Raw genomic sequence first — 23799 nt, forward strand, 5'->3', positions numbered from 1 at the left:
CATAATCCATATTCCATGGGACAATGAGGGATGTGGACAGCCTGAGTGGGGAAGAATCAAAGGACACGTGCTACATGGCATATTCCTCCAACCAACAAGTCACCATTTTGAATCCTAAAAATGCTGCTTGAGTTCACACTACTGTACTTTCCCACCCTACCTAGACCCTGAGCCTTCCAACAATTAGGCATGTACCTTAAACATTGGGACTACTCACACACATGCTTAACTTTATTACTGTAAGTGTTGGAAGGATCAGGGCCTAATGAGTCCCACTGGAGATGTCTCAGGATTGTTAGAGGTGGGGAGAACCAAAGGATGACAAGGAAGATAGCCAGCTTTGCGAACAGGGGCTGCTAAAAGGGAGTTGGGAAGGGGAGTGGGAAGGGGGTAAGATACACTTACCATTCTTTAAAACCTTTAAAACTAAACTATAATCAAAACTCCTTGATTTAAACAAAAACCCTATCATTAACCTAGGTAGCTGTAGGAGAGAATGCAGGCAGAAGCCCAGCAGCAAAGTGGGGGCTATCCTTTTTATTGCACTCAGTGTAGCATGTATGATTACCTCCCTGTGGGCGTGTGGCGTATGTGTGCATTCGGTGCAAGGAGCTCTTGGCCCTCAGAAACCGCTTCCAGTTCCACAGGCAGGGCCAGGTAGTCAGGCAGAACTTCAGAGACTTGATGCATGGATGAGACAATGGTGTAGGGAGGAGGGGGGTAGATTTATTAGGAACGGGGGAAACTTTTGGGATAGGGGGAGCCTATACAGGAAGGATGGGCTCCAGCTAAACCAAAGTGGATCCAGACTGCTGGCACTTAACATTAAAAAGATTGCAGAGCAGTTTTTAAACTAAGAGATAGGGGAAAGCCAATTGCTGTAGAGAAGCACATGGATCGGACAGAGACTTCTCTTAGAGGAGAGTCTATTGATAGAGATTCTCTAGGTTTAATCAGGAGGAGAGGATGGAATAAGAAAGTATGGGCTAGATCAGATGAGAAACATTCACATAAAAAAGAATCTGATGCATCAGAAAAGGGCAGACAAATCAACAGTGACAAGTTTTTTAAAGTGATTGTACACAAATGCTAGAAGTCTAAATAACTAGAGTGCCTCATATTAAAGGCATCACAGAAACCTGGTGGAGTGAGGACAATCAATGGGACACAATCATTCCGGGGTACAACATATATCAGAAGGACAGAACAGGGGGATGGGGGGAGAGAGTGGCACTATATGTGAAAGAAAATGTAGAATCAAATGAAGTAAAAAAATCTTAATCCACATGTTCCATAGAATCTCTATGGATAGTAGTTCCATGCTCTAATAAGAATATAACAGTAGGGATCGACCACCTGACCAGGACAGTGATAGTGACTATGAAATGCTAAGGGAGATTAAAGAGGCTATCAAAATAAAGAACTCAATAATAGTGGGTGATTTCAATTATCCCCATTTTGACTGGGAACATGTCCCCTCAGGACCAAATGAAGAGACAAAATTTCTCTATACTTTAAATGACTGCTTCTGATACAGGAACCCACAAGGGGAGAGGCAATTCTCGATTCAGTTCTGAGTGGAGTGCAGGACGTGGTCCAACAGGTAACTATAACAGGACCGCTTAGAAATAGTGATCCTAATATAATAACATTTAACATTCCTATGGTGGGAAGAACACCTCAGCAGCCCAACACTGTGGCATTTAATTTCAGAAAGGGGAACTATGCAAAAATGAAGAGGTTAGTTAAACAGAAATTAAAAGGTACAGTGACTAGAGTGAAATCCCTGCAAGCTGCATGGACACTTTTCAAAGACACCATAATAGAGCAATGGGACTGCCATGTGTTCAGGACAGAATAGAGAATTTGAACACAGAGTAGAATATCATACCATGAATGAATGAAGATTTGACTTCAACTTCTTTTTTTATCATCACTAGTGGCTCAACACGATCTTTATGCTAGGTTTCCTGGGATGACAGAAGTAGGAATTCATCTCTTGCTACTCCCGGTCACAACAGCTACAGCTGAGCGTTCTTTTTCATCATTTAATAGAATTTTGTGTTCTGAAAGAAGTCGCCTTCTGCCTGATCATGTGAATGAACTAATGAGCCTATCAATTGAAGGAATGGAAGTACCAGACACATGAGAAGCCACCAAAGATGAATGCAGTGCATTCAAGAAGTTCATTAACAGAGTTGTGCAAAATTATAACAAGAAACCAAGCAGGATGTAGATGCAGTACTTCATAGAAGGCTTGAGTAGCCAACTTCAATTTGTGTGATGATTTTAAAACATGGGTTAAATCTGATCAAATGGTAGTGAAACATTTTTCAGTTTTTACTATGGTGCCATACAGCCCACCTTCACCCTCATGGTCTCACCCCTCATTGGGCCCAACCCCTCCTGTAAATTCAAACACCCCCCCTAATTTCTATTCCTGGGGGAAACACTGATTATAATGGTTAAGGCACAGCGGGGCTTGAATGGAGCCACTGTACTATACATGGTAATCATCAAGAACATTTTAATTAAACATTTGAGGGGGGGGGAAGGATTCTACTTTTAAAACAAAAGGAAGAGACAATTCTTCCCTGCGACTGGCGTGATGCGCCCTGTAGCTGTGAAACCAGGGCCTCTGCTGGGCTGCACTGCCTAGCGGCTCCAGTCCTGCCTCGGGCTGATGTCACCCTTGGCCGCCACATTCCCTCCCCCCGTCACAGCCGTGGCAGGAGCTCTGTGGGCAGGAGCGGTCTCTCCCCACGTGTTTGCACCGTGCTTAGAACTGGGGCCCTGCTCTCAGCGCAAAGAAACCCCGAGGCCCGGCGCCCAGGGCTGCGCTGTGCCGGCGACAGGCGCAGGCTGGTCTCTGGAGGCAGCCCGCGAGCCACAGCCTCTCCCTCCCCCTCCAGAGCGGCCCTGCTGCTGTTCCACCCCGCCGGGCCGGGCTCCGCAGCAGCCAATGAGCTTCCCCGCCGTGGGGGAGCGCCAATGGGCTCACCTCCACCTGCCTCCTGCTCACACACTAGGTACGCGGCCGGGCAGGCTGGAGAAAGCGAGGCGGGCGGGCCAAACCAAGTGTCCCTTGAAACGCATCCGCCACGCAGCCGGTCTCGGCCGCCCCGGAGGGATGGTGAGGTGCAGGTGGCTTCTCTAACGGACATTGCCCGAATGGCCTGTTAAGGAGCGGCTGAGAGGCTCACCTGCAAAGCGGGCGGGCGGGCGCCTGAAGGTCGGCCCCGGGCTCTTTCCCCCAGGCGCCGGCCGGCAGCAGCAGCCTGTTGCATTGGCAGCGGGAGTTCCCCTGGGACCAGAGCCGGCTACCTGCGTTCTCCGCCCCGCAGGGACACTCGCCGCGGCTCCCCCCTGCAGGCGCGGGCCCTAGGGCGGAGGGAACCTCGCCGCCGCCGGCCCTCGCAGATTCCCGCCAGGTGAGAGCTCGGCCCGGCTTTGCCCCGCGCGCAGGTGCCTCCCGCCAGGCTCCTTCCCTGCTCGGCCCCGGCCACGCTCGCTCCCCGCCGCTGGCCCCGAGCGAAGCGCTGCCGGTGGGGCGCTCACTAGGCGGGGGTCTTGCGTTCAGCCCAACGCCCTTCCCGGCCGGGTTCGGCCCAGCCCGTCTGCCAAACTTTCCCCGGCGTGTCCCGTCCAGCCGGGGCCCGGGCAGACGCGGACTTGCCACCTCAGGTGACTCGTCTCACGGAGCCAATTGCCGCTGATGACCGAACTCAGCTGCACCTGGCTGGTTCCCGGACCCGGGGCCCGCTGGCTGCCCTGCCCCGCGCGCCCTTACACTGCGCCTGCAGCCCCCGGGTCTCCTGTGGGCGCGGGGCAGCTTCTCGGGCCGCGCTGCAGGCGGGAGCGCGAGGGATGCAGCCATTTGGCAGCGGATCCTCGTCTGCGCCTTCCCTTCGCCTCGCTGGTGTCCGGCCTGAGCTGCGCTAACCCCAGGCTAGCGAACAAGGAACCTGTCCGTTCTTAACCTTTCTGTTCACGCCACTGTTAGAGGCCAGGCAAGCCTGGTGCTGCGGTCCTGGTGGGTTTGGCGGTGTGCGCGCTCGCTGGGGCTAATGCCTCTCTCTCGGTGGCTCTGGCGTTGCGGGAGAGCAGGATCTTGTGGGACGGGGACCCTCAGGGCATTCTTGGGTGTGCAGTTCAACCTATGTGTATCCAGAGGTGAATAACCTTTGGAGGGGGATCAATGGCCCAGATAGGGGAGGGGGAGCTTGGCTCGGATAAAATAATAAGAAACTCTAAACGGCATTTTGGATGGATTTATCTGGCCTGTGTCTGCACCTGCCGCTCTGGTGTGGGGGAAGTCCTGAAGTGCTGTGAGAGGAGCTATGACTTGTGAAATAGTGGCACTATCACAAGACCTTTGGCTTCGCTCTCCCAGAGCAAAAAAAACGCTCATGACTCCTGCTAAGCATCTGATGCTCTGGTTGAAAAGTTAAAGCGAAGTCCCCTCTCCCCAGTTACTAGTGATCTGCACACGTGCAAAACTTGGGGGTAGGGTTCACTCTCCAAAGCAGGGGCTTTTATTGACTCCAAATGAATGAGATTAATCGTCTCATCGCTACTTTGTGTTTAGGTTAGTCAAGGGTCTAAATCTGTACCAACCCTATCTTTTACATCGGGGAAATGGTGGCGGTTTGCGACACTGTGAGAACTTCTGGGGTTTATGACCGAATAGCAGGGACTTGTCCGTCCTCAGTCTGGAGTAGTTTGCAGCGATGTTGTAGCCCTGCCGATCCCAGAGTATGAAAGAGACTAGGCATGTGGCCGAGTTGGTCCATAACAAGAGATAACCTCGCCTACCTAGTCTGTCCCGACTGTCATACGAAGACCCCTGCAAAATAGGGCCCGGTCTGGAGGCCTGGTGTGCTCCTAATGACTTAGTGATGGTTGCTTGATCCATCAAGAACTGCAGGAAGGGGCCCGCTGGAAATAAGCGCTTTCATTGTGTGCTGTGATCGTGAGTATCTCCGAAAACCACAACCCCCTTCACTGAGGCAGCTCACCCCAGTGTGATTCCTGCAGTTAGTGTTCAGCCCCAGGTGCCTCTATCACCTGAGTGGGAAAGGGCTCTCAAGCCCAGCCCAGTTCCTGTGGCAGCGGCTGGCATCTAGTCAGCAGGTAGGTTCGGGCTCAGAGCCAGCCCCCGGGTAGAGAACACCCTGTCTGTGTGACTCGGAGCAGGGCAGGCTGCCTGCCAGCCTGGCCTCGGGCCCTCTCCGTCTCCTCCTGAGTCCTGCCCAGCCTGGTCGGTTGCTCCGCTCTCCTGCCCTGGCAGCTCAGTCACTCGCTATCCTTTCCTCCCGCACAGGAGCCGCGCCGCGAGCGCCCCGGGGAGTTCCCTGCCTCGCACGTGGTCGCAGCCCAGGTGAGCCGAGCCGGAGCGGGGAGCGGCTGCCTCCTGCCCAGGCGGCGGTGGCTGGGCGCCGGGAGAAGATGGCTGACAGCACCGCGGCCACGGGCTCCTGGTGGAAAGCGCTGACCAGCAGCAGGAAAAAAGCCAAGGAGGGGCCGGTGGCCGCAGCGCCGCCGCCCCCGGCTGAGCCCGCCCTGCCGCCGGCGCCCCCCGGCCCGGACTCTCGGGAGAACCAGCAGCCCAACTTCAGCAGCAGCGAGCCCAAGTTCGGCGAGAAGCCCGGCGGCGGCGGCAGCAGCAGCAGCAGCAGCCGCAGGAACCTGAAGATCTCCCGCTCCGGCCGCTTCAAGGAGAAGCGCAAGGTGCGAGCCCCTCTGCTGGCCGAGAGCCCCACGCTGTTCGAGGGCAGCGCGCCCAGCCACGCCGGCGAGGAGAGGCAATAGCTGCGGCTGTTTGCTGCCGTACAGCCTCCGTGTGACCGACACTGGCCCTTGCAGCCAGTCCCCCAGCTCTCGCTCCTCCACCACCCAAGGAGCCGTGACTCCGTGTGGGCTAGAGGAGGAGACACCTGCTGCTTTGGAAACGCCTCGGGTGCCTCTCGTCGCTAGGAGGAGGCCTTCTCTCCCCGGGGGGCGCGGTGACCCCGCTGTAACCAGGGCAGGGATGAACCTATTATCTCGTTCGGATTCCAAATTTTGGAAACAAAAATAATCCCAGCGCCGTGTGTCTCTGTTCCTGGCTGCTGCACTTTGGACTGGAATATCACCCTTGCTGGCTGGAGCTGACCAGCGCTGCCCTGCTGCTTATTTTAGGGGGTAGGGCGGGTACCTTTCTTGATCAAAAATAGCTCAAGCAAATGGGGATGAATTTTAATAATGAAATAAAGCTGAAGTGTAAATGCAGATTTTCTTGGTCGGAATTAGAAGGTGCAAAGACGCTACAAGCGTGACTAAGACAATGCACTGCCATAAATTACTCGCGTGCTGTGTAAATTAACAACGCGTATAAACCAAAGTCTAGGAAGAGGATAGGAACATATTCAATTACATTCACAATGCAGTAGACTATAATATGTTGTAGTGTCAGCACCAGGGCAACCTATGTCCCTCCAGACGGCAGACCCCCCTCCCCTCTGCAGTAGCTTTTCCAAATAGGTGGCTATCCTTTCTCGGCTTTCTGACCAAGGGGATTGTTCATTGCTCTAATACACTAAGATGAACCCTCTTTTAAAGGGAATGAGATTGAAGTATTCTTACCTAAATTCAAGGCCAAGAACTTCCAGGGGTACCTGTAGATCTCTAACAATCATGGTCCTGTTTGCCTCTAGTAGATACGTCAAGCAAAAGAGTAAACGAATCCCTCTTACATTCAGTGAGTTATAAGAGGGTTATTGTAAGTGAGAGGCGCTTGGGTTCCCCTGCTCCCATCTAAGTGTTAGGATTTGCCTCTTGCCTATTTGAATAGAATTTCTCTCTCCATCCTTCCCCCCTCCCACCAAACTTCTAGGTAATTACAAGGAATTGCTCAAGAGGTGAATCTGTAATTTTCTTGTAGAGAAGAGCTCTTCAGATTTGTCATTCAGCTCACTAAGGAAGGTACACAATGCATTTAGTATGGTTCTCTGGTAACTGATGGTTTCAATCTAATGAAACTCAACCAAAGACATTGGGTGATAACACCTAAATGTCTTTTAGGGAGAGAATAACTCTGGTAATGCTGAACAGAGTTGTGTTTAGTATGTTTGCAGCCAACACTGAAAGCAAGAATGCTCATTAACATGTAAATGGCTATTGGTGGTGATGATGGTGGTCTTAGCCTTTATCCCTATGAAAACAGGCTCAAGGTTCCCAAAGTTTCTGCTGGTTGCAATCAAGCACGAAGTGGAACTACTGATTCTCCTAATAACTGAAATCTCAAACATCCCTTGAGTTTTCAGAAAGGCCCTATCACAAAGCGAACCATTAGCCAAAACACATCGGCTGAGACACTGAGATGTATTGAGGAAAACTAGAGTGGAAAAATGTCTGTCTATAGTATCTAAGGTAAATAAAACTGATTTTGAAAACCTAAACCCAAACTAAACTATGAATAGTCAAAATCACTTTCCATAAGCGGGACTAAAGACAAATCAAGGCAGCAGAGACTGAAACTTCTTTCCCAACATATTAGAAACTTCTAAGAATTAATGTATGGTTGTGATATTGAATAGGCGTTAGTCAGTCCTCCTGAAATTCCATGTACTATGATTTCTGAGTAACCTTAGTCTAGATTAAGTAAGTAATTTACTGTTACTGAAGTGGGACAACAGTATACTCCTCTTCAGAAGAGTAAATAGTGAATGTTGTAAGTAGGTGGTCCATTAACCTTCAGGTGGGGTTATGTCTGGAGCGTGTAAGGCTATGTCCTGCTGAAAAGAGGCCAGGAAAGCCAGACTTCCCAGTTCTATTGTGACAAATTTCACTTACTCTGTCCACCTCTGGGGATATTTAGAAACCTCTTACCTGAGTAACTCTTCCTACTATCAAAGAACTTAGTCAGATCAATGACTTTATAACAGTGCACTCTAATATTACTTTATGCTGTTAAATAGTCACTGTCCATGCACAGTAATAGTGTAGCATTTGTGGGGAAAAGGCTTAAATGGGGTTGTTTCCCTCCCCTGTCCTCTTTACTGTTTCTAGAGATAGCAGTCCCTCCTTCTCTCCCCCATCCCTGCCACAGCTCACCCTTTACACATATAGATTCTATTTAAAAAAACAACCTCCCCTTCACTGACTTACAAAGTGAGATCTCAGCAGTGGGTGTCCTTTTACTACAAGATCATAGAAATCTCTGGGTTACTCAGTGAATTTTGACAAGTAGCCCACTGCTGTTTAGAAGTAGAGGGTGCAGTGCCAGCTCATTGAGGACCCTAAGCAGGAATATTTCCCCTCCAACCCCCAACCCATAATAAAAAGTGAATGGGGGCCCCCTTGAACTGCTCTGGGGATCCCAAGAAATTGCTTAGTCTGCTTATGCCTAGCGCTGGCTTTGTTCATGTTACTTGAGCTTATCATACAGGCTCCCTGTCCTTGTTAAGGTGCAGCTGGATATTGAGAAAATGTAACTCTATGTCCTTCTGAAAAGAGGCCAGGAAAGCCAGTCTTCCCACTTCCACTGTCACTCCTCTATTACAGGAGGGGGTGGGGTGAGATTCTGTGGCCTGCAAAGTGCGGAAGGTCAGAGTAGATGACTGTGATGGTCCCTTCTGGCCTTAAAGTCTATGAGAATAGCATCAGAGTACAGCTAATTCCTGCACTGCATGGGGAAAGGAGGGGGAGCCATCATTATTCCTTTGTCCCAGCAAATCCTTTCAGGACAGCAAGAAATTTAACGGGATGTAGTGCTGATCGGTAGGGCTTTCATTTCTGACCCTACAGCTGGCTGACTATGTAATCTCTGACAAGTCACTTAGGGCCTCTGTGCCTCATCTATCTTGTCTAAAATGAGAATAATTCCTACTGTTTGTACAACATTTTGAGATCAACAATTGAAACTCTCTAGACAGCCATAAAATATTATGTTTTGATTCTTTGTTGTTATTGTTGTTAGAATTCGGCTAGGGTGTTCAAAATGTTGCTGTTAGGGTTTAATACCCTGGTCAACATCTGACCAATTATCAAACATTATGTCATCATATTTTTAAAGTCCCATGTTATAAATGAGTAAGAGCTCAGAACGGGCAAACTATGAAGTCATTTTACCCCAAAACAGCCTGGATAGCAAGAATCTTCCTGTCTTTAGCCCTGGAGCTGGAGGGGTGGCGGGGTGGGGGATAATTTCTGACTCCCAGCTCAGTCAAGCCCTTTGCTTCTCCACTGAGACTAGCAAAAAGAAAAGTGCTGTCAGTGTTGATGGTGGCTTTTAACAAACTGGATTTATCCATTAGAAAATGACCTGTGACCATCATTTCATTGCACAGAGGCCATCAACTTCCAGGTAGTAATACATTTGGGCCACATTTCTAGAGGTGAAAGGTTCCATATCCTATTACCAACCCCCATAACCAATGAATCCACTGGTTTAATTAGCATAAGTGCATCCAGATTTTACACAGTGCTAGCACATATGTCATCATATTAATTATGCAATAATTTTATGGAATTCTTGTCACTCCTAAGGAGGCTTTCTTTCCATTTTAGACTGGGTGAGGGGGCCGTGTTGGAGAGTGCTTAGTCCAAGACAATGTTTTTCTATGCAATAAATGCCTATAGGGGGAAATTGTATTCAAGATACTTATATATTCCCCTTCTTCCTGCCCCACCTTTTTATAAAATGTATGTTTAAGAAAAGAAATCCAGGAAGTAGGACAACTTTAAAAAAAAAAAAGTAATTGCAAAGAGAAGGAAGATGAGGTTCAATTTAACTCTGCATGGTAGCTTTGTAATTACTCCTAATCTAAGTATCATTAAGAATTTGAACTGATTAAAGAAATGAACTTTTTAGGGTCAAAAATCAACATTCAAAAAATGGGAAGAAGCTTTATTAAGAACCTTGAAAAATGTTACCTTAAAGCCTAATCAGTCCTGCACCTGCTGAACTAAAGACAGCAGGGGAAGACAGGGTTTAACTGGCTGGTGACTCATTCCTTCCTACTGTATGCTGGTCAAGTTGCTGCTCACTCCTGTTGCAAAGAAGATTGGGTAGGGCAGTAGGAGGCTCCCTTCTCCACCTGTGGAGAGTGACTTCATGTGAAAAAGTCATTTTGGCTCTTCTGAAGCCCCAATGTCTGCAAGAATTTAAAGGAATCAACATCTAATGCTGCTGAGATGTTTGTACCTGAGGATCTAATGTAAGGTGAACTGCAAAGGGATAGCTGGGATTACTTGTGCCTTTTATTGCTTCTAAATTATATTTGTATAGTTCAAATTTGACTTGTTTTACATTAGAAATATCAGGTCTTGTTTTTTTGTGGAGAGTTAGTGGGATAATATCACAAGAGGTTGAAATCTGAGCAGCTATATTCCCAACCCTGAATTGAACAAAAGGATCAACATGCCCTAACTATCCTTTGAGAGCAGCAGCTCAGCTTTCAGCCTCTTGTGATGTCATGCCCTCTAGTCCTCCCGAGTGTCTGGCAGCAAAGCTGGGAAGCCAACTCCCAGTGTTTTTCTTCTTTTGTTCTTCCTTTCTTTCTTAACCATGGAAGAATCTTTGGTGCAGAATTTCTACATTAGGAGGAACAACCTCCCTATCATATCCTCCTTTATTCCCTTGCGCTTCATGTTCACCTAAGGATCCTTCCCCCCTCCTACCACTAACCTATGGTAAGCCGGGGTGGAGTTTTGCAGGGGTCCAATATTTCCCAAACATCTTAAAAGTAGGAAAAGATCTTTGGATGTAGACTTCAAATAAATCATAATGATCAGTAGCTCCATTCAAAGAATTGGTATTAACACTTATTTAAATACTTTATCTAGACGAAGCAATATGTGTGCACTGGAATACAAACTTATAACAGCCTTAGGCCCTGATCCTATCTGAGTACCTTTACTGAGATGCGCAATCCCCCCTGAAATTAATAGGAATCCTCACGTGAGTAAAGATAAATGTAAGACTTTGCATAGTTTGGGATGGCAGTTCATAATACACCTCTACCTCGATATAACGCTGTCCTCGGGAGCCAAAAAAATGTTATAGGTGAAACCGCGTTATATCGAACTTGCTTTGATCCGCCAGAGCGCGCAGCCCCGCCCCCTCCCCCCCCCGGAGCAATGCTTTACCGCTTTATATCCAAATTCATGTTATATTGGGCAATGTTATATTGGGGTAGAGGTGTGTTTGACACTTGATACATACAGTTTATCAATACCAGAAGTATTTTGCTCTTGAGTGCCTGGCTTTCTTTGCCACGTCTCCTTCTTCTTTTGTATCTGCAAGAACACCTGTTTTCCAGTTTTGATCCTTTCCCCTATTCCTAGGAACAGATCACTATTGCTTAAGTAAACAACTGAAGCCTCTAGCTCACCCCTCGCCCTTATGCTCTGAGCAGTCAACATTGAGTTAAAAACTCAGTCCTGAGTACCAATAACAGTTAAAGAAATACAAACCTACACATTTTGTGCAAATCGGGAAATAGGCATACTGTCCATTCTACTGTTCCAGATACATGGCCTTTTCTTTACACCACTAGTTTTCCATTCCAGGCCTAGAGCTCAATTTTCCAGGTCCACATTTTGTCCCCAATCTTGTAAATGTTTACACAGGTGAACCATACCATTGATTTCAATGGGGCTGGTCAAGAGCATAAAGTTATTTACATGCATAAGTGTTTGCAGGATCTGGTACACAATGGCCAAGAAAAAAAGAGAGCTCAATTTTACTCTTCCCTATAGAAACTGTAGAAAATTAGGTGCTGTAAATACACCTACCTGAGACCTATGAATATTCTCCCAGGTTTGCAGCCCCTTGTAATTGCATATCTCCAGATGTGTTCTCCATGACTGGAGCTTCTAAAAAAGCTCAGTGTTGGCCCCAACTGCTCTAATATAAGTGGGAGCAGAGTTAGAACAATGTTGCGTGCTTTTGAAAAAAACACTCAATATCCTCCTCAAATGCTACCGGCAGACTCCAGACTCAGTTCTGAAATTGGTTAGTAAGGTAGAATTTTCTTTAAATGCAATAGTTACAGGTACAGGATAAATTTTCAAGGGCAAAACCCACAGCAGTTCATTTCAAATCGTTTTTAAAAAGAACCAAAACAAGTTTCTGGAAACTGAATATTGTGGGTGCAACCACTGACTAAAGGAAGGGGATAGACTAACATGGGTTTTGGTTTGTTTCTTTGGTGCGATGTCAAGATTGAGCATGATGCATGAGGTGATGCTGTCTTTATCAAGAGGTATAAAACCACAAGTAGTCCTTCTCTTGTGTATTAAAGATACCTTAACACTTCCGGCAAGACTAGGTTGGTATCTCCAGTGTCCTGCTTGATTCCAGTTTGAATAACTATATTCAATATATTGAAATTCATCTTGTTAATGCTTTAGCTATAGTAGGTTTTAATACCATCCCATTGTCTGAAATGGGAAACTACTACATCAAGAAAGCAATGTACAGTATTATAGTTTCAAACACTACTGCCCGCCTCTCCACAACTTCTTACGTTGATTTGAAAGCTGAAACCTAGAAACACTATCTTTGCAATTACAGACAATCACTTTTCCTTACACATTATGTAGAAGTCAATATTATTTTGCTGTGATTATGGTTTACTGTACAGCCGATTTTGACAGGTGATTTAATGCACTATTCATCCATTTGAATAGTTGTTCATCCAGTTGCTTTTTGTTGTACTAAGGGAGAAATTGGCCGTGTCCATCAACTGTAAAATTTTAGGCTTCAATAAACTTTAAGGATGCTTATACAACCCACCTCACACCCACGCACCCAACTTTAATAATTCTTAGCAACTTGCATAGTGCTTTACTTCTCCATAGCACAGAGGTCTAGACATTAATCCTTATAACACTCCCAAAAGTAGATAAGTATTATCTGTATTTTACAGGTAAGTCTGTAGGGGCAAATTCAGACCTTATATAAGTAGCTGCATCTCCACTGGCTACGTGCATCTTGTATTTGCTATTGTCTGAGAATGGAAACTAGACTAGATGGAAGGTTACCTCAGAAAACCAACTTCTAATAAAATGTGGATTAAGATTCAGCTGAGCATTCTAAAATTGTTGGTCTCTATCTGAAGTGATTCTCCAAACCTCTTGAAGTTTGCCCATCACTTATCCACGCAATAAAGTGCAGATGCTGCATATCTCTAGCAAACAGTTACTGATAGACTGCATATTTATAAAGTATGGGTGTGATTTTAAAATGTGCCTGAATGACTTAGGAGAACAAGTCTCATTGACTTGCAATGGGACTCATAGTCCTTAGGTCTCCTATTAAAAAAAAAAAAGTTTTGGTATAACCTAGGGTGAGAATTTAAACTGATTTAATTATACCAGTATAACCCTCCTCGTAGATGCTTTTATTCCAGTATAAGGCTGCCTCAACACACTGCACAGACTACTGACAAAGCTATATTGGTGTTGCTATGGTGCTAGCATAACCTATAGTGCAGACAGAGCCTACACTGATGGAAGGGATTTTTCCATTGGTGCATGAACACCACCTCCTCAAAGTTACCTATGTTGATGGAAGCATTCCTCCATCGCCAAAGCTGCAACTACACTGGGGGTTAGGTTGGCATAGCTGTGTAAGTGAGAGGTGTGGTTTTCCCAAACCCTGACCGACACAGATATCTTGACCTGACTTTTAAGTGTAAACCAGGAGGGCCTTTTTTTTGGTTTAGTTTATGTCTCTTGGGTAGGGGTTAAGCTTAAATTGAAACAAGGTACTCTTGTACTGACTGGAATAAGTGTGTCCACAAAGGGGGTTATCCCAATATAACGATACCTGTACAATCGATAAAACTTTCCGGTGTAGACAAAGCCTATGTCACTTTAGTGCCAGCTGGGTATGACACTTTTCCTATCAAAACTATCTTCATGACAAGTATGTTAAATGCTACAGCACAGAGCAGTCATCGTTGGGTTAATAAATAGTACATGATAGTTTTCCATAATGGCACATACCAGGTGACTGCATGCTAATGTATTAATTTCTTGTTCTGTGTTTTAAAGCATTCATGCTCAAGGGAGAGTTCCTCCTCCCCCAACAGCTATTCTTGCCTTCCAGCTGCTAGCTGATCTTTTCCAGCTCTTGTTCAGAATTCTTCCTTAACGAATCTTTCAGTGAAACTTTTTCAATCAGACTGTAGTATAACATTTCTGCAAAGCTATTGTTCCTTTGTTCTCTTTCTCCAGATCGGCTTGTACTTGTAAGCAGCTTTCTTCATAAACCCAAGAGAAATCTTCTCTTTCCTTTTGTCTCTATTGAGAGAGACAGAGACCAAAAGCCCAAGTCAGTTATAAGCCCTGAAATGTGTGTTTTGGTATTGGTTACTGCCATGGCCTTTATCTGTTCCCTTGGCCAGCCAGGAAAAGACACGCCCTCAGTCAACACAATCAAAAGCCATTTAATTAAAAGCTATTCAAATGATTTAAAAATGTTTCCTTCCAGCAAACCCCAGTGTCAAGAAGACACCTTTCAAAAGCTGCCAGTGTAGAGTAAAAACAGCAGGATGATTCTATCCGTAAATTATTTTTAGGTCTGAACAGTTATCATAAAGACCTACGTTATATTTCTGAGAGGACGTGAAGGGACACTTGCACAGGCTTCATTGGTTCTTTCTGGCATTTTCTGACTGTATAGTGGCTGCAGTAGATGGTACCAAGGATTGTAAGAATTTTACACTCACACACACACACACACACACACACACTAGTGCAAATATAGGGCTAAATTATTCAGAGTCCTTGCAAATGTGGTATTTGTATGCCCACATAGCACCCAGTTGGTCACATCCGTATGCAAATACTTCACTTGTCAGTACACATTGGGTATTTGCATGCATGAGTTGACATGTGCAAATCCATATGCGATATGGCACGCATGTAACCTTTTTGAAAATCTGACCTTTGATGTCTCAATAAATGCTTTTAGGTTTGAATGGAGAATCCCTTGAGAGTTCAAGGTGAAATACAATGCAAGCAGGCGCTGAATAGAAACCCCAGTGTTCTGAACCTGCCATACCCCGTCCCAGGCTAGTACAGGAGTCCTGAGAGAGGAAGAAGTACCTGCTCTAGCAGCAAATTAAGCATAAAGATTTTAATCTGACAAAAAGCTGTTTAATGGAAGGTTTAAAAGTCACGGGGAGCCTGGAGAGCACAGCTCTACCTTTTCTGCTAAAATCAGAGGCAGGGCTCCCCCTCTCCTTGGTTTGTGGGGGGCAGTGCTGTGGTCAGCCGGTGCAGTGCAAACTCTCCCACCTGTTTCAATCTAATTTAACCCATGATTCAGTAGCCTCGTTTTGATGTGTTATGGTGAGGCTCACTCAGGGCTCAACTCACAAGGCACTTGGAGAAGTGCCAGTTCTGCTTGATCAAACAATTGCATGAGCTTATTAAATATATGGAGAGGCTGAGGGCAAATACAGAAGGGATTGCCCTTGCCCATGCAATAAGCATCTCTGAGGGTGGCACTGGGCTCTGAAACTCCCCCTTGACTTCAGTGCGACCAGAGTTGGGCCAATGCTGAGCACTTCTGAAAGTCTCACCTTGAATGTTTGCACATTATAGAGCTCAGATGAAGATCTGTTCCTTTTGTGGCAATTTAGGCTTGGTCTACACTAAACCCCCAAATCGAACTAAGGTACGCAACTTCAGCTACGTGAATAACGTAGCTGAAGTCGACGTACCTTAGTTCGAACTTACCGCCGTCCAGACCCGGCAGGCAGGCTCCCCCGTCGACTCCGCGTACTCCTCGCGGCGAGCAGGATTACCGGAGTCGACGGGGAGCACTTCTGAGTTCGATTTATCGCGTCCAGACTAGACGCAATAAATCAAACCCAGAAGTTCGATTGCCTGCCGCCGAACCAGCGCGGTAAGTATAGACAAGCCCTTAGTGGACACACTTTCTTGCTCCTACTAGTAGCCAAGTCACTTGCATCTTGGTAGTTTGAGGGGAAACATACCCTTGGGATTTCAGGGTATACAATGAGCTGACAATTGCAGCTGTAGTGAGCCAGTGTCTTTTGCTGTAAAGAAGGTAAATTCTGGAGGCATTCTGCTGAAATCCTGAACTGGACACCTCATTCTGCATCCCAGATATGGACTGGGGCTGGAGGAAGAGAGGTCGTTCTTGGTGGAGGGTTCTTACCTCTAGAACTCATTCTCCTTGCTGGTTTTTCAGAGCCCAACATGATGGCCTGCAGGGATGGTGCAAGACCAGTCTGTTTACCCAAATATTTTGCTTGAGCCAGGCAAGTGGGTCATCTTTTTTTTCCCCCTCCTGATATTGGAGGCTAATAGCCTTTCTGGGTCATTTCCATCAGGCTCAGTGGTTGTGTTTGCTCTCTTATTGGTTACTGCAGGCAGATATTTTTTCACAATGTGTTTTTGATCTTTCCTGTGAATTTGCCCAGATGCTATTAAAAAAAATACACCTAATGATGTGGCTGTGTTGCTTTACCAGGTAGTTGTGCAGTCTCACCCACCCCACAGACTGAGAAGGTCCGAACCCAGTCAGTACAGGACTGAAAGACTGCCATGGAATAACTGTCGGAAGAGGACTGAGTCATTCAGTAGGTGGAACTCCTCCATCCTCCGTTAGTACTGAATCATGGAGTTGAGGGCAGAAAGTTGTTATCTGAAAGATGAGATGTAAAACTGAGGTCCTGATAATGTGAGAGGCAGGGTGAGTGAGGTAATATTTTTTATTGGACCAACATCTGTTGGTGTGAGAGATAAGCATTCAAGCCATCCAGAGCTCTTCTTCCTGATAACGTGTCAGTATTATTAAAGTTCCAGTAGCCTGCCTATGTAAGGTACTTACATTGCTCCTATTACCATAGTATTCGAGTATCCCATGACCTTTAGTGTATTTATCCGGTGAAGGGAGGAAAGTTTTCAATTAGCAATAATCGCGCCTTATTCCCATTTTACCCTTGAGGAGCTGAGACACAGTGAGGCTATGTGACTTGGCCACAGGAAGTCATTGGCAGAGCAGGGAATGCTTTTCACAAAAAGAAAGAGGTTCCTGACTAAATTCCAAATTTGTTTGATAATTTCTGGGTGCCCCTAACTTCACCGTAATTCAAATGAATCTTGCCATGTCCTCTTCACACTGTCATGTAGTGCTACTGCATGCTGTTATATTTCTGCAACATTTCACATCAGAGGTGGCTGTGTTTCTGTGAATTGCATACTGATTCCTATTCAGACAATCTGCAAAGTGCTTTGGGATCCCTCTGGATAAAAGATGCTGTATAAATATAAGTTGTCACAAGAGTGCCTATTAGGTTCCTGACAGTGGCTGTGGTCTCGTGGCAGAAATGCAGGCACATGCACTTGGTCACAAAATACATTTTAAAAATTATCTTTGCTTGCCTGGTGTTTGATAAAGTAGGTCTGAGATATGCACAGGTTGGTTGGCATGTCACACAGTGCTGACAGATATATAAGATTGTATAATGTTCAAATAATATAAATATTCACCACAATTATAAAGCAATAAAAGTGATCTCTCCACCCCTGGGATAGGCTGGTCTGACAGGCTCTTAGGCCCGCACCCTTTGAAAGGAACTCATGTCCTATTGGAGATTCTAAAGTCTGTTAGCTTTAAGGGACGAGCTGGTTCCAGCGGGCAGCGCCTCTCTTGTTCCAGTGCTGTTTCTAGTGGCTCCCCAAGCTTGGGCCTTGTCTACATGGGAAAGTCTTTGAGGTACGATTTTTAAACCAATAACTACTAATAAGAGCGTCCACACAGGAGGAGGAGGGTTATACTTGATTAATTATATCTGTGTAATTGGTAAAACCTTCCTGCTAGACCTAAGGCCTAAGATGGCTCATTTGGGGTGGGGTCTGGGAGGGTATGTCGACATGGGGATGAAAAAACCCATGAGCCAGACTCAGCTGACCCGGGCCAGCTGCGGCTGTGCCGAGGGGCTTTTATCCCCCTGTAGATGTTCCCTTAGTCTCTTGTAAACAGTGTCCTTAAACAATGGTCACAGTTCCATAAGACATGACACTTCTGTACCCCTGATATACTTGTTGTAATAATAAATCCCAAAGGAAATCACTGAAAGCGGCTCCTTTTACAAAGGTTGTTAGAAGAAGGCCAAAGACTGTAGGCTACATTTATTAGATGGGGAACTCTATCCTGGGAATCAGTGACTCTGAAAAAGATCTGGGGGTTGTGGTGGATAGTCAGCTGAATATTAGATCCCAGTGCAACATTGAGCCAACAGGGCTAATGCGATCCTTGGATACATAAACAGGAATCTTGAGTAGGAGTAAAGAGGTTATTTTACCCCTGTGTTTGATACTGGTGAGACCACTGCTGAAATGCTGTGTCCAGTTGAAGAAGAGTGTTGATAAATTGGAGAGGGTTCACAGAAGAGCCATGAGAATGATTAAAAGTTTAAAAATAATGCTTTGCATTGATAGACTTAAGGCCCTCAATCTATTTAGCTTATCAAAGAGAAGGCCAAGAGGTGACTTGATTACAGTCTGTAAGTACCTACATAGGGATCAGTTGTTTGATATGGGCTCTTTGATCTAGCAAACAAAGGTGATCCAATGCCTGGAAGTTAAAAATAGAGAAATTCAGACAGGAAATAAAGTGCCAAGTTTTAACAGTGAGGGCAATTAACTATTGGCACAGTTCACCAAGGCTCATGGTGGATTTTCTATCGTTAGCAATTTTTAATCAAGATTTGATGTTTTTCTCAAAGAGATGCCCTAGGAATTATTTAGGGGAAGTTCTGTGGCCTGTGTTATACAGGAGGTCAGACTTGATGATCACAATGGTCCCTTCGGGCCTTAGAATTTATGAAAGTCTGGAAAGGAGAAAAGAATCACTAGGAACAGTTAAATTAAGAGGGAAGAACAATTTCCTCCATTACTGGGATTATTGGGTGAAGCTGGGTCATGCAGGAGGTCATAACACCCATTTTTGCAACTTATGGGCTCTTAACATCTATGAACTTTGAAGCTCAGTCAGCCCCTTACCTTGGCACTCTCCTCACCATCCTGACAAACCAGTTTAAAAACACGCTGATTACAATTTTATTTGTTGGACTATGAAACAGAATTTTCTTATTGATACTCTGCCAAGGATATAGCTTGCCCAAAGGTTTTCTCCCTTACACTTCATTAAGTTTTTCCTCTCTGAAAATTCAGGAATGGAATTCTCTCTGTTCTTCAAAGTCCAGGAATACACAGGGTGTTCCCACCACCTTGGTACCTTTAGGGGACACCCTTGGGATCTCAGGATAAACATCAAGTTGACAATTGCAGTTGTACTGAGCCAGTGTCTTTTACTTTCAGGAGCAGGGGTATGACTAATAATTTTGGCACATTTGGGGCTCCCTCTTGGCTTGTTAGGCCCAACAAGAATCTGCAGGTTTCATGGGCATTCTACAACCATCTCTAATACATTGGTCACTATAATAATATATTGGGGCAGGGAAGAGAATATTTTAGCTCTTCTGAAAATCAAAAGCATGGTAAAATAGCTCAATAAGGGGCATGCCTAGGCTCACTGATTTTGTTAGCTTTCACATACAGGGATTTAATATGAAGATTATTTAACTTGGTGCTTGAGTCATTAATATGAATGAGTTTTACCATGCCAAAATATTAAGCGCATGAGGCCTTTTAAAAACAGTAACTGGCCTTCCATCCCACCCAATATGTTGATCTGGTTTTGGACCCCACTTTCCCCAAATCTAGGTGGGCACTGAACTCATTTATACCCTTTGTTTCATTCACCTTCCCTGGTAGCTGATTTCATAGTGTGTGTTCACTATTACCCTCTGTTCAGTTCTATTGTAGATTCCTAATGTTTAGGTTATAGGTCCCCTAGTTTCGATTCTTTCAATGGTGTGAATTTCTCCCCAGTATTTTTTTAAGTCAGTTCAGATATTTGAATAGCATATGTTTCACTTACTGAGAACCATTTTTTTTTTTTTTTTGCTTGATATAAAGTTTTGGTGTACGTAATCAAGGATATTCCTCAATACACACAAGGATATATGTCTTCAGATCTATTTCCAGTAGAACAGCTGTTCCCACAAGACAATAGTGATATACATTATGCAGCCTCCTGATCAGCAAAATGACAGAATCTGAAGTCTTCAGAGAAGCCACCTGCAATGGAGATCAGAAATCTTTAGAAAGAATTCCCTCCACCCCAACCCAAAACATGAAGAAAGCTAACTCCTCAGTATATTCTTCATGCACTTGCTTGGAACGTTCTGAACACCGTAGAGTGTTAGCTATTAATTGTATCAGTGCTAAAGGGTTCAATGAGTAGGAACAACAGCAGTTAAAGAATAAGACATAATGTGCTGTGAAGTATTTACAAGTGTGGTAAGTATAAGCACACTGGTGAGGTACAAGACATAACCAAATGTCTTCAAAAGTACAACATCTGTTATAAAACACAGCTTTGTACATACATATTTAGATATGGCCTTTACACTCTTTGATGGACGCAGGCAATCTGATTTGCTGAGGCTATAGCAAATTGGCAACAATACGGTGTGCTGAGCGGAAACTCACTATGTGCTTTATTGCATATGCATTATGAGCCTGAACCAGTTCCCACTGAAGTCAACTCCTATATTGGGATTCTAAGGAATACTTGGACTACAATAAAGTTGATTCTGATTCTCAGCCGATAGGTGACAGGATGTTTTATTTCCCAGTTGAGAAAAGCTGTTGGAGAAAATCGTTCTTCCTGCGCAGTTGTTCTCTGGTTTTTGAAAATCTGTGGGGTGGAGTTTTACCAATAATTCTAGGTGAGCAGAGTTAGGCCAATGCTGAGCACTTCTGAAAATCCTATTCGCCATGTCTAATCATTGAAACAAGCATTCATTTTGAAGGCAATGGTAAAACTCCCACTGATTTTCACAGAAGCAGAGTTGAGCACTTTTGAAAATTCAATGAGCACCTTTGAAAATTTCACCCTGAAATCGACACTATTTTCTTTTATTCTATACGTTCTCTCCTCAGAGAATCTAGATTTCCTGGTACTTCTAGAAAATGAGTTGTCATCGGTGCAGATCCCTTATACCACTTTGTGTTTCTTGGAATATATGATATCATTAGGCCACAAGATTGCATGGTCCAACAACCTACTTTATGTGAATGTGCAGTCGCCAGGTCATGCATTTAAATGAGCACACATTGGAATGTGTGACTGAAGGCTGTACATTCAAAGACAGGCACTGGGATATTTATCAGTATTTTCTTTTTCTTCTCTTGATTCTTCTTCTTTAAAAAAAAATTAGAAGAAAGAGTTCAAAGAGAAAACACCATGCTAATGTGATGATTGAGATTTTAAATGCACAGAAAGTCATTACATTCAAAAGTTAGGTTCTCCCAGCAGCCACATCTTGTAAATATGGGGGAGGGGAGGAGACAAAATTGATGCCACACAGAAATATGAAATACTCCTTATGCAAATGGGTGCCAAGTTACAGTTGAATGCGGTAGGTCACAATGACATGCACTGCAAATCTGATTATTATTTTTTTTTGGCAGTTTAACAAATTGAGCTTGGGGGTTTATCCACCCAGTAATGGATATCTCTGGGCACTGTTTTATGAACATTCCATAAAAGTTGTGTGCAGTGTGTCATTGTATGGCAAACATTGCAGGAGAGCTATTGTAAAGTAGCATGATTTGCTTATTATCTGCACTCAATCAGCAATTAAGAAGCAGCACTGGTATATTGATACATCATGTTATTACTATGGTAATAAAGGTCAAGCCGAAGTCTAGGTGCTAGCATCTCAGATGTTTCATCAGATCCTGAGTTGAGGATCCAATTCTAGGTCTCTTGTTAAAAATTGGCCTGATTTTAAAAGGAATGAATATAGAACACACTAAAGCGTAGGGATCGGCCTAAACCAAAATTTGGGGCCTGGTTCACTTTAGAGTTCATAGTTTAAATGTATCTCTAGAAAAGGTGACTCCAAACAACTCAATATGGGAAGGCTCAGATCTGGATCCATATTTTTGAGCTCCCAAGTTTGGGAGTACTCAGAAGCAGAGCTCTGGTTTGGCCAATTATAGAGGGATGCATTTTTTATCTAGATTTAATTGAGGCACATCTCTACTAAAGAGCAACAATACTTTGCATCTACATAGCACCTTTCAGCTGGGGCTCTCCAAGTGCTTTACAAACATTAGTTCAGGCTTACAATCCCCCTGTGAGGTAAGCAAACATTACACCTCTCTTTTTGTTTTGTTTTTGTAGAAGAGAACTCCATGTAATTTGCTAAAGGGGTGTATGCTCTTCCATTAGAAAACAAGACATGGGAAAAGGCATTTTCTGTCTGTGTGTTTGGATTATTTCTCTCCATGAGGCCCTGGTACCCACAATACTGTGTCAATTTCTCATTATGCAATTTAAGGATAGTGGTTGTGGAAGTGAATAAGCTGAAGGTAAGGCTGGAACGAAGGTGGACTTTACTATACTCTCACTTAGCTGTCAGCTTCCAGTTCTGAAAATGTATGTTTTGACTCACCTAGAATATCAGTTGATATGTTGTTTTAACAAGCAGGCCTAGAAGATGGCACCAACGTGCCACTTTCCAAAAATGTGCCTGGCCAAATTTTCAGCCCAAGCTGTCTGACTTATTGTGAGATTGTAAGCAGCATATAGGGAGAATGAAGATGGCAGTGTGGAAAAGGTGAAAGAGGAAACAAAGATAAAGCTAGTATGATTCAGCCATATCACTCCAGCTGCGATCTTGTCATCTTTTGCAAGCTAAGCAGGGTCATGACTTGCCAGTAACTGGATAGGATGTGCCTCAGAGAAATCAGAGAGCAAATGTCAGCACTGAAACCACCCTAGAGCATGGTACTAGGGGACACTGTGCTATTGCAGCACTTGGCCAAAAGTGACTAGCAATTTTAGGTGCCTCAATTTCTAGGTTCTATCAAGGGGCATGATTTCCCTGCAGCACCCTTCTGGCTAAATGTGGCTCTGCGGAGGGCTGCCTCAGTCTCCCTTTCATTCAGGATCCCTTACAATGTCCACACAGTCCAGATATTCAAACCATTCCCCCTTCTGGAGTCCAGTTTATTAAGTCCTGCACAAAGTCTTTCAAAAGAGAAAAACTTACAAAGCCTTCATCCCAGTTTCAGATGTGCCCAACTCGCCCTCCCTGAGGGTCTTCCTCCCAATATCTCTTGGCCTTTTTCACACTCCTTCCTCACTGGTGTCTTCTTTACTCCCAGAAGTACCTCCAGGCATCTGCCACCCACATGCAGATGTCTCACCCTTTATAAGGCATAGATACCTTCCCTGAAGCCAGTTGTGCACCAGGACCTGCTGCAGTGGACCCTGCTCGCTCTTAAATGGTCCTGTCATCCTGCGACAGTGGCCAAAATAAGGTACTTTGAACTGAAGGGGCCTGATTTTCAGAGGGGGCTGCTCAGCACTTTGTGAAAATCAGGCCCCTTTAAAGTGCCCCAAGTTGGGCATCAAAGTCTTGAGTTGCTCTTGAAGATATAGGCTATTGTGTCTTGGCTGACAGGTAAAATCAATTTCTCTCGCTCTGAGGGATTTCTCATTTGCTCATCATTGTTATATGTATCTATTGGATGACAGAGGGTCATTCAAGATCTCCATGCACTATTTCCAGCAAATATAACGTCAAGCCCCCGATGTTCTGATCAAACTATAATTTTGGTAATTACATTCTGCTTACCTAAATTCTCCTGAACTGCGATTAGGATTAGTATTCTTCTTCACCTCCTAAC

At 44.8% G+C, this 23799-nt stretch overlaps 1 protein-coding gene across 2 annotated transcripts; it reads left to right on the plus strand.

Moving 5' to 3' along the window:
- The first annotated feature begins 1178 nt into the window (after positions 1-1178).
- On the plus strand, positions 1179-8936 carry PRR15 (proline rich 15). 2 transcript variants are annotated; one of them, XM_024107033.3, is made up of 2 exons: positions 1179-3431; positions 5324-8936. In XM_024107033.3, the coding sequence occupies exon 2, from the start codon at positions 5449-5451 to the stop codon at positions 5809-5811; it is 363 nt and encodes a 120-aa protein (XP_023962801.2). In that variant the 5' UTR covers positions 1179-3431; positions 5324-5448; the 3' UTR covers positions 5812-8936. The 2 variants fall into 2 exon arrangements, with proteins under 2 accessions (XP_023962801.2, XP_065439491.1); XM_065583419.1 differs by lacking the exon at positions 1179-3431 and adding an exon at positions 3735-4033.
- Positions 8937-23799: the final 14863 nt, after the last annotated feature.

This window comes from Chrysemys picta, chromosome 2, assembly GCF_011386835.1.
Source record: "Chrysemys picta bellii isolate R12L10 chromosome 2, ASM1138683v2, whole genome shotgun sequence".
Classification (NCBI taxonomy): domain Eukaryota; kingdom Metazoa; phylum Chordata; order Testudines; family Emydidae; genus Chrysemys; species Chrysemys picta.

Coding starts and splice junctions, on each gene's coding strand:
- PRR15 (XM_024107033.3), top strand. CDS start 5,449: ATGGCTGACAGCACCGCGGCCACGGGCTCCTGGTGGAAAGCGCTGACC.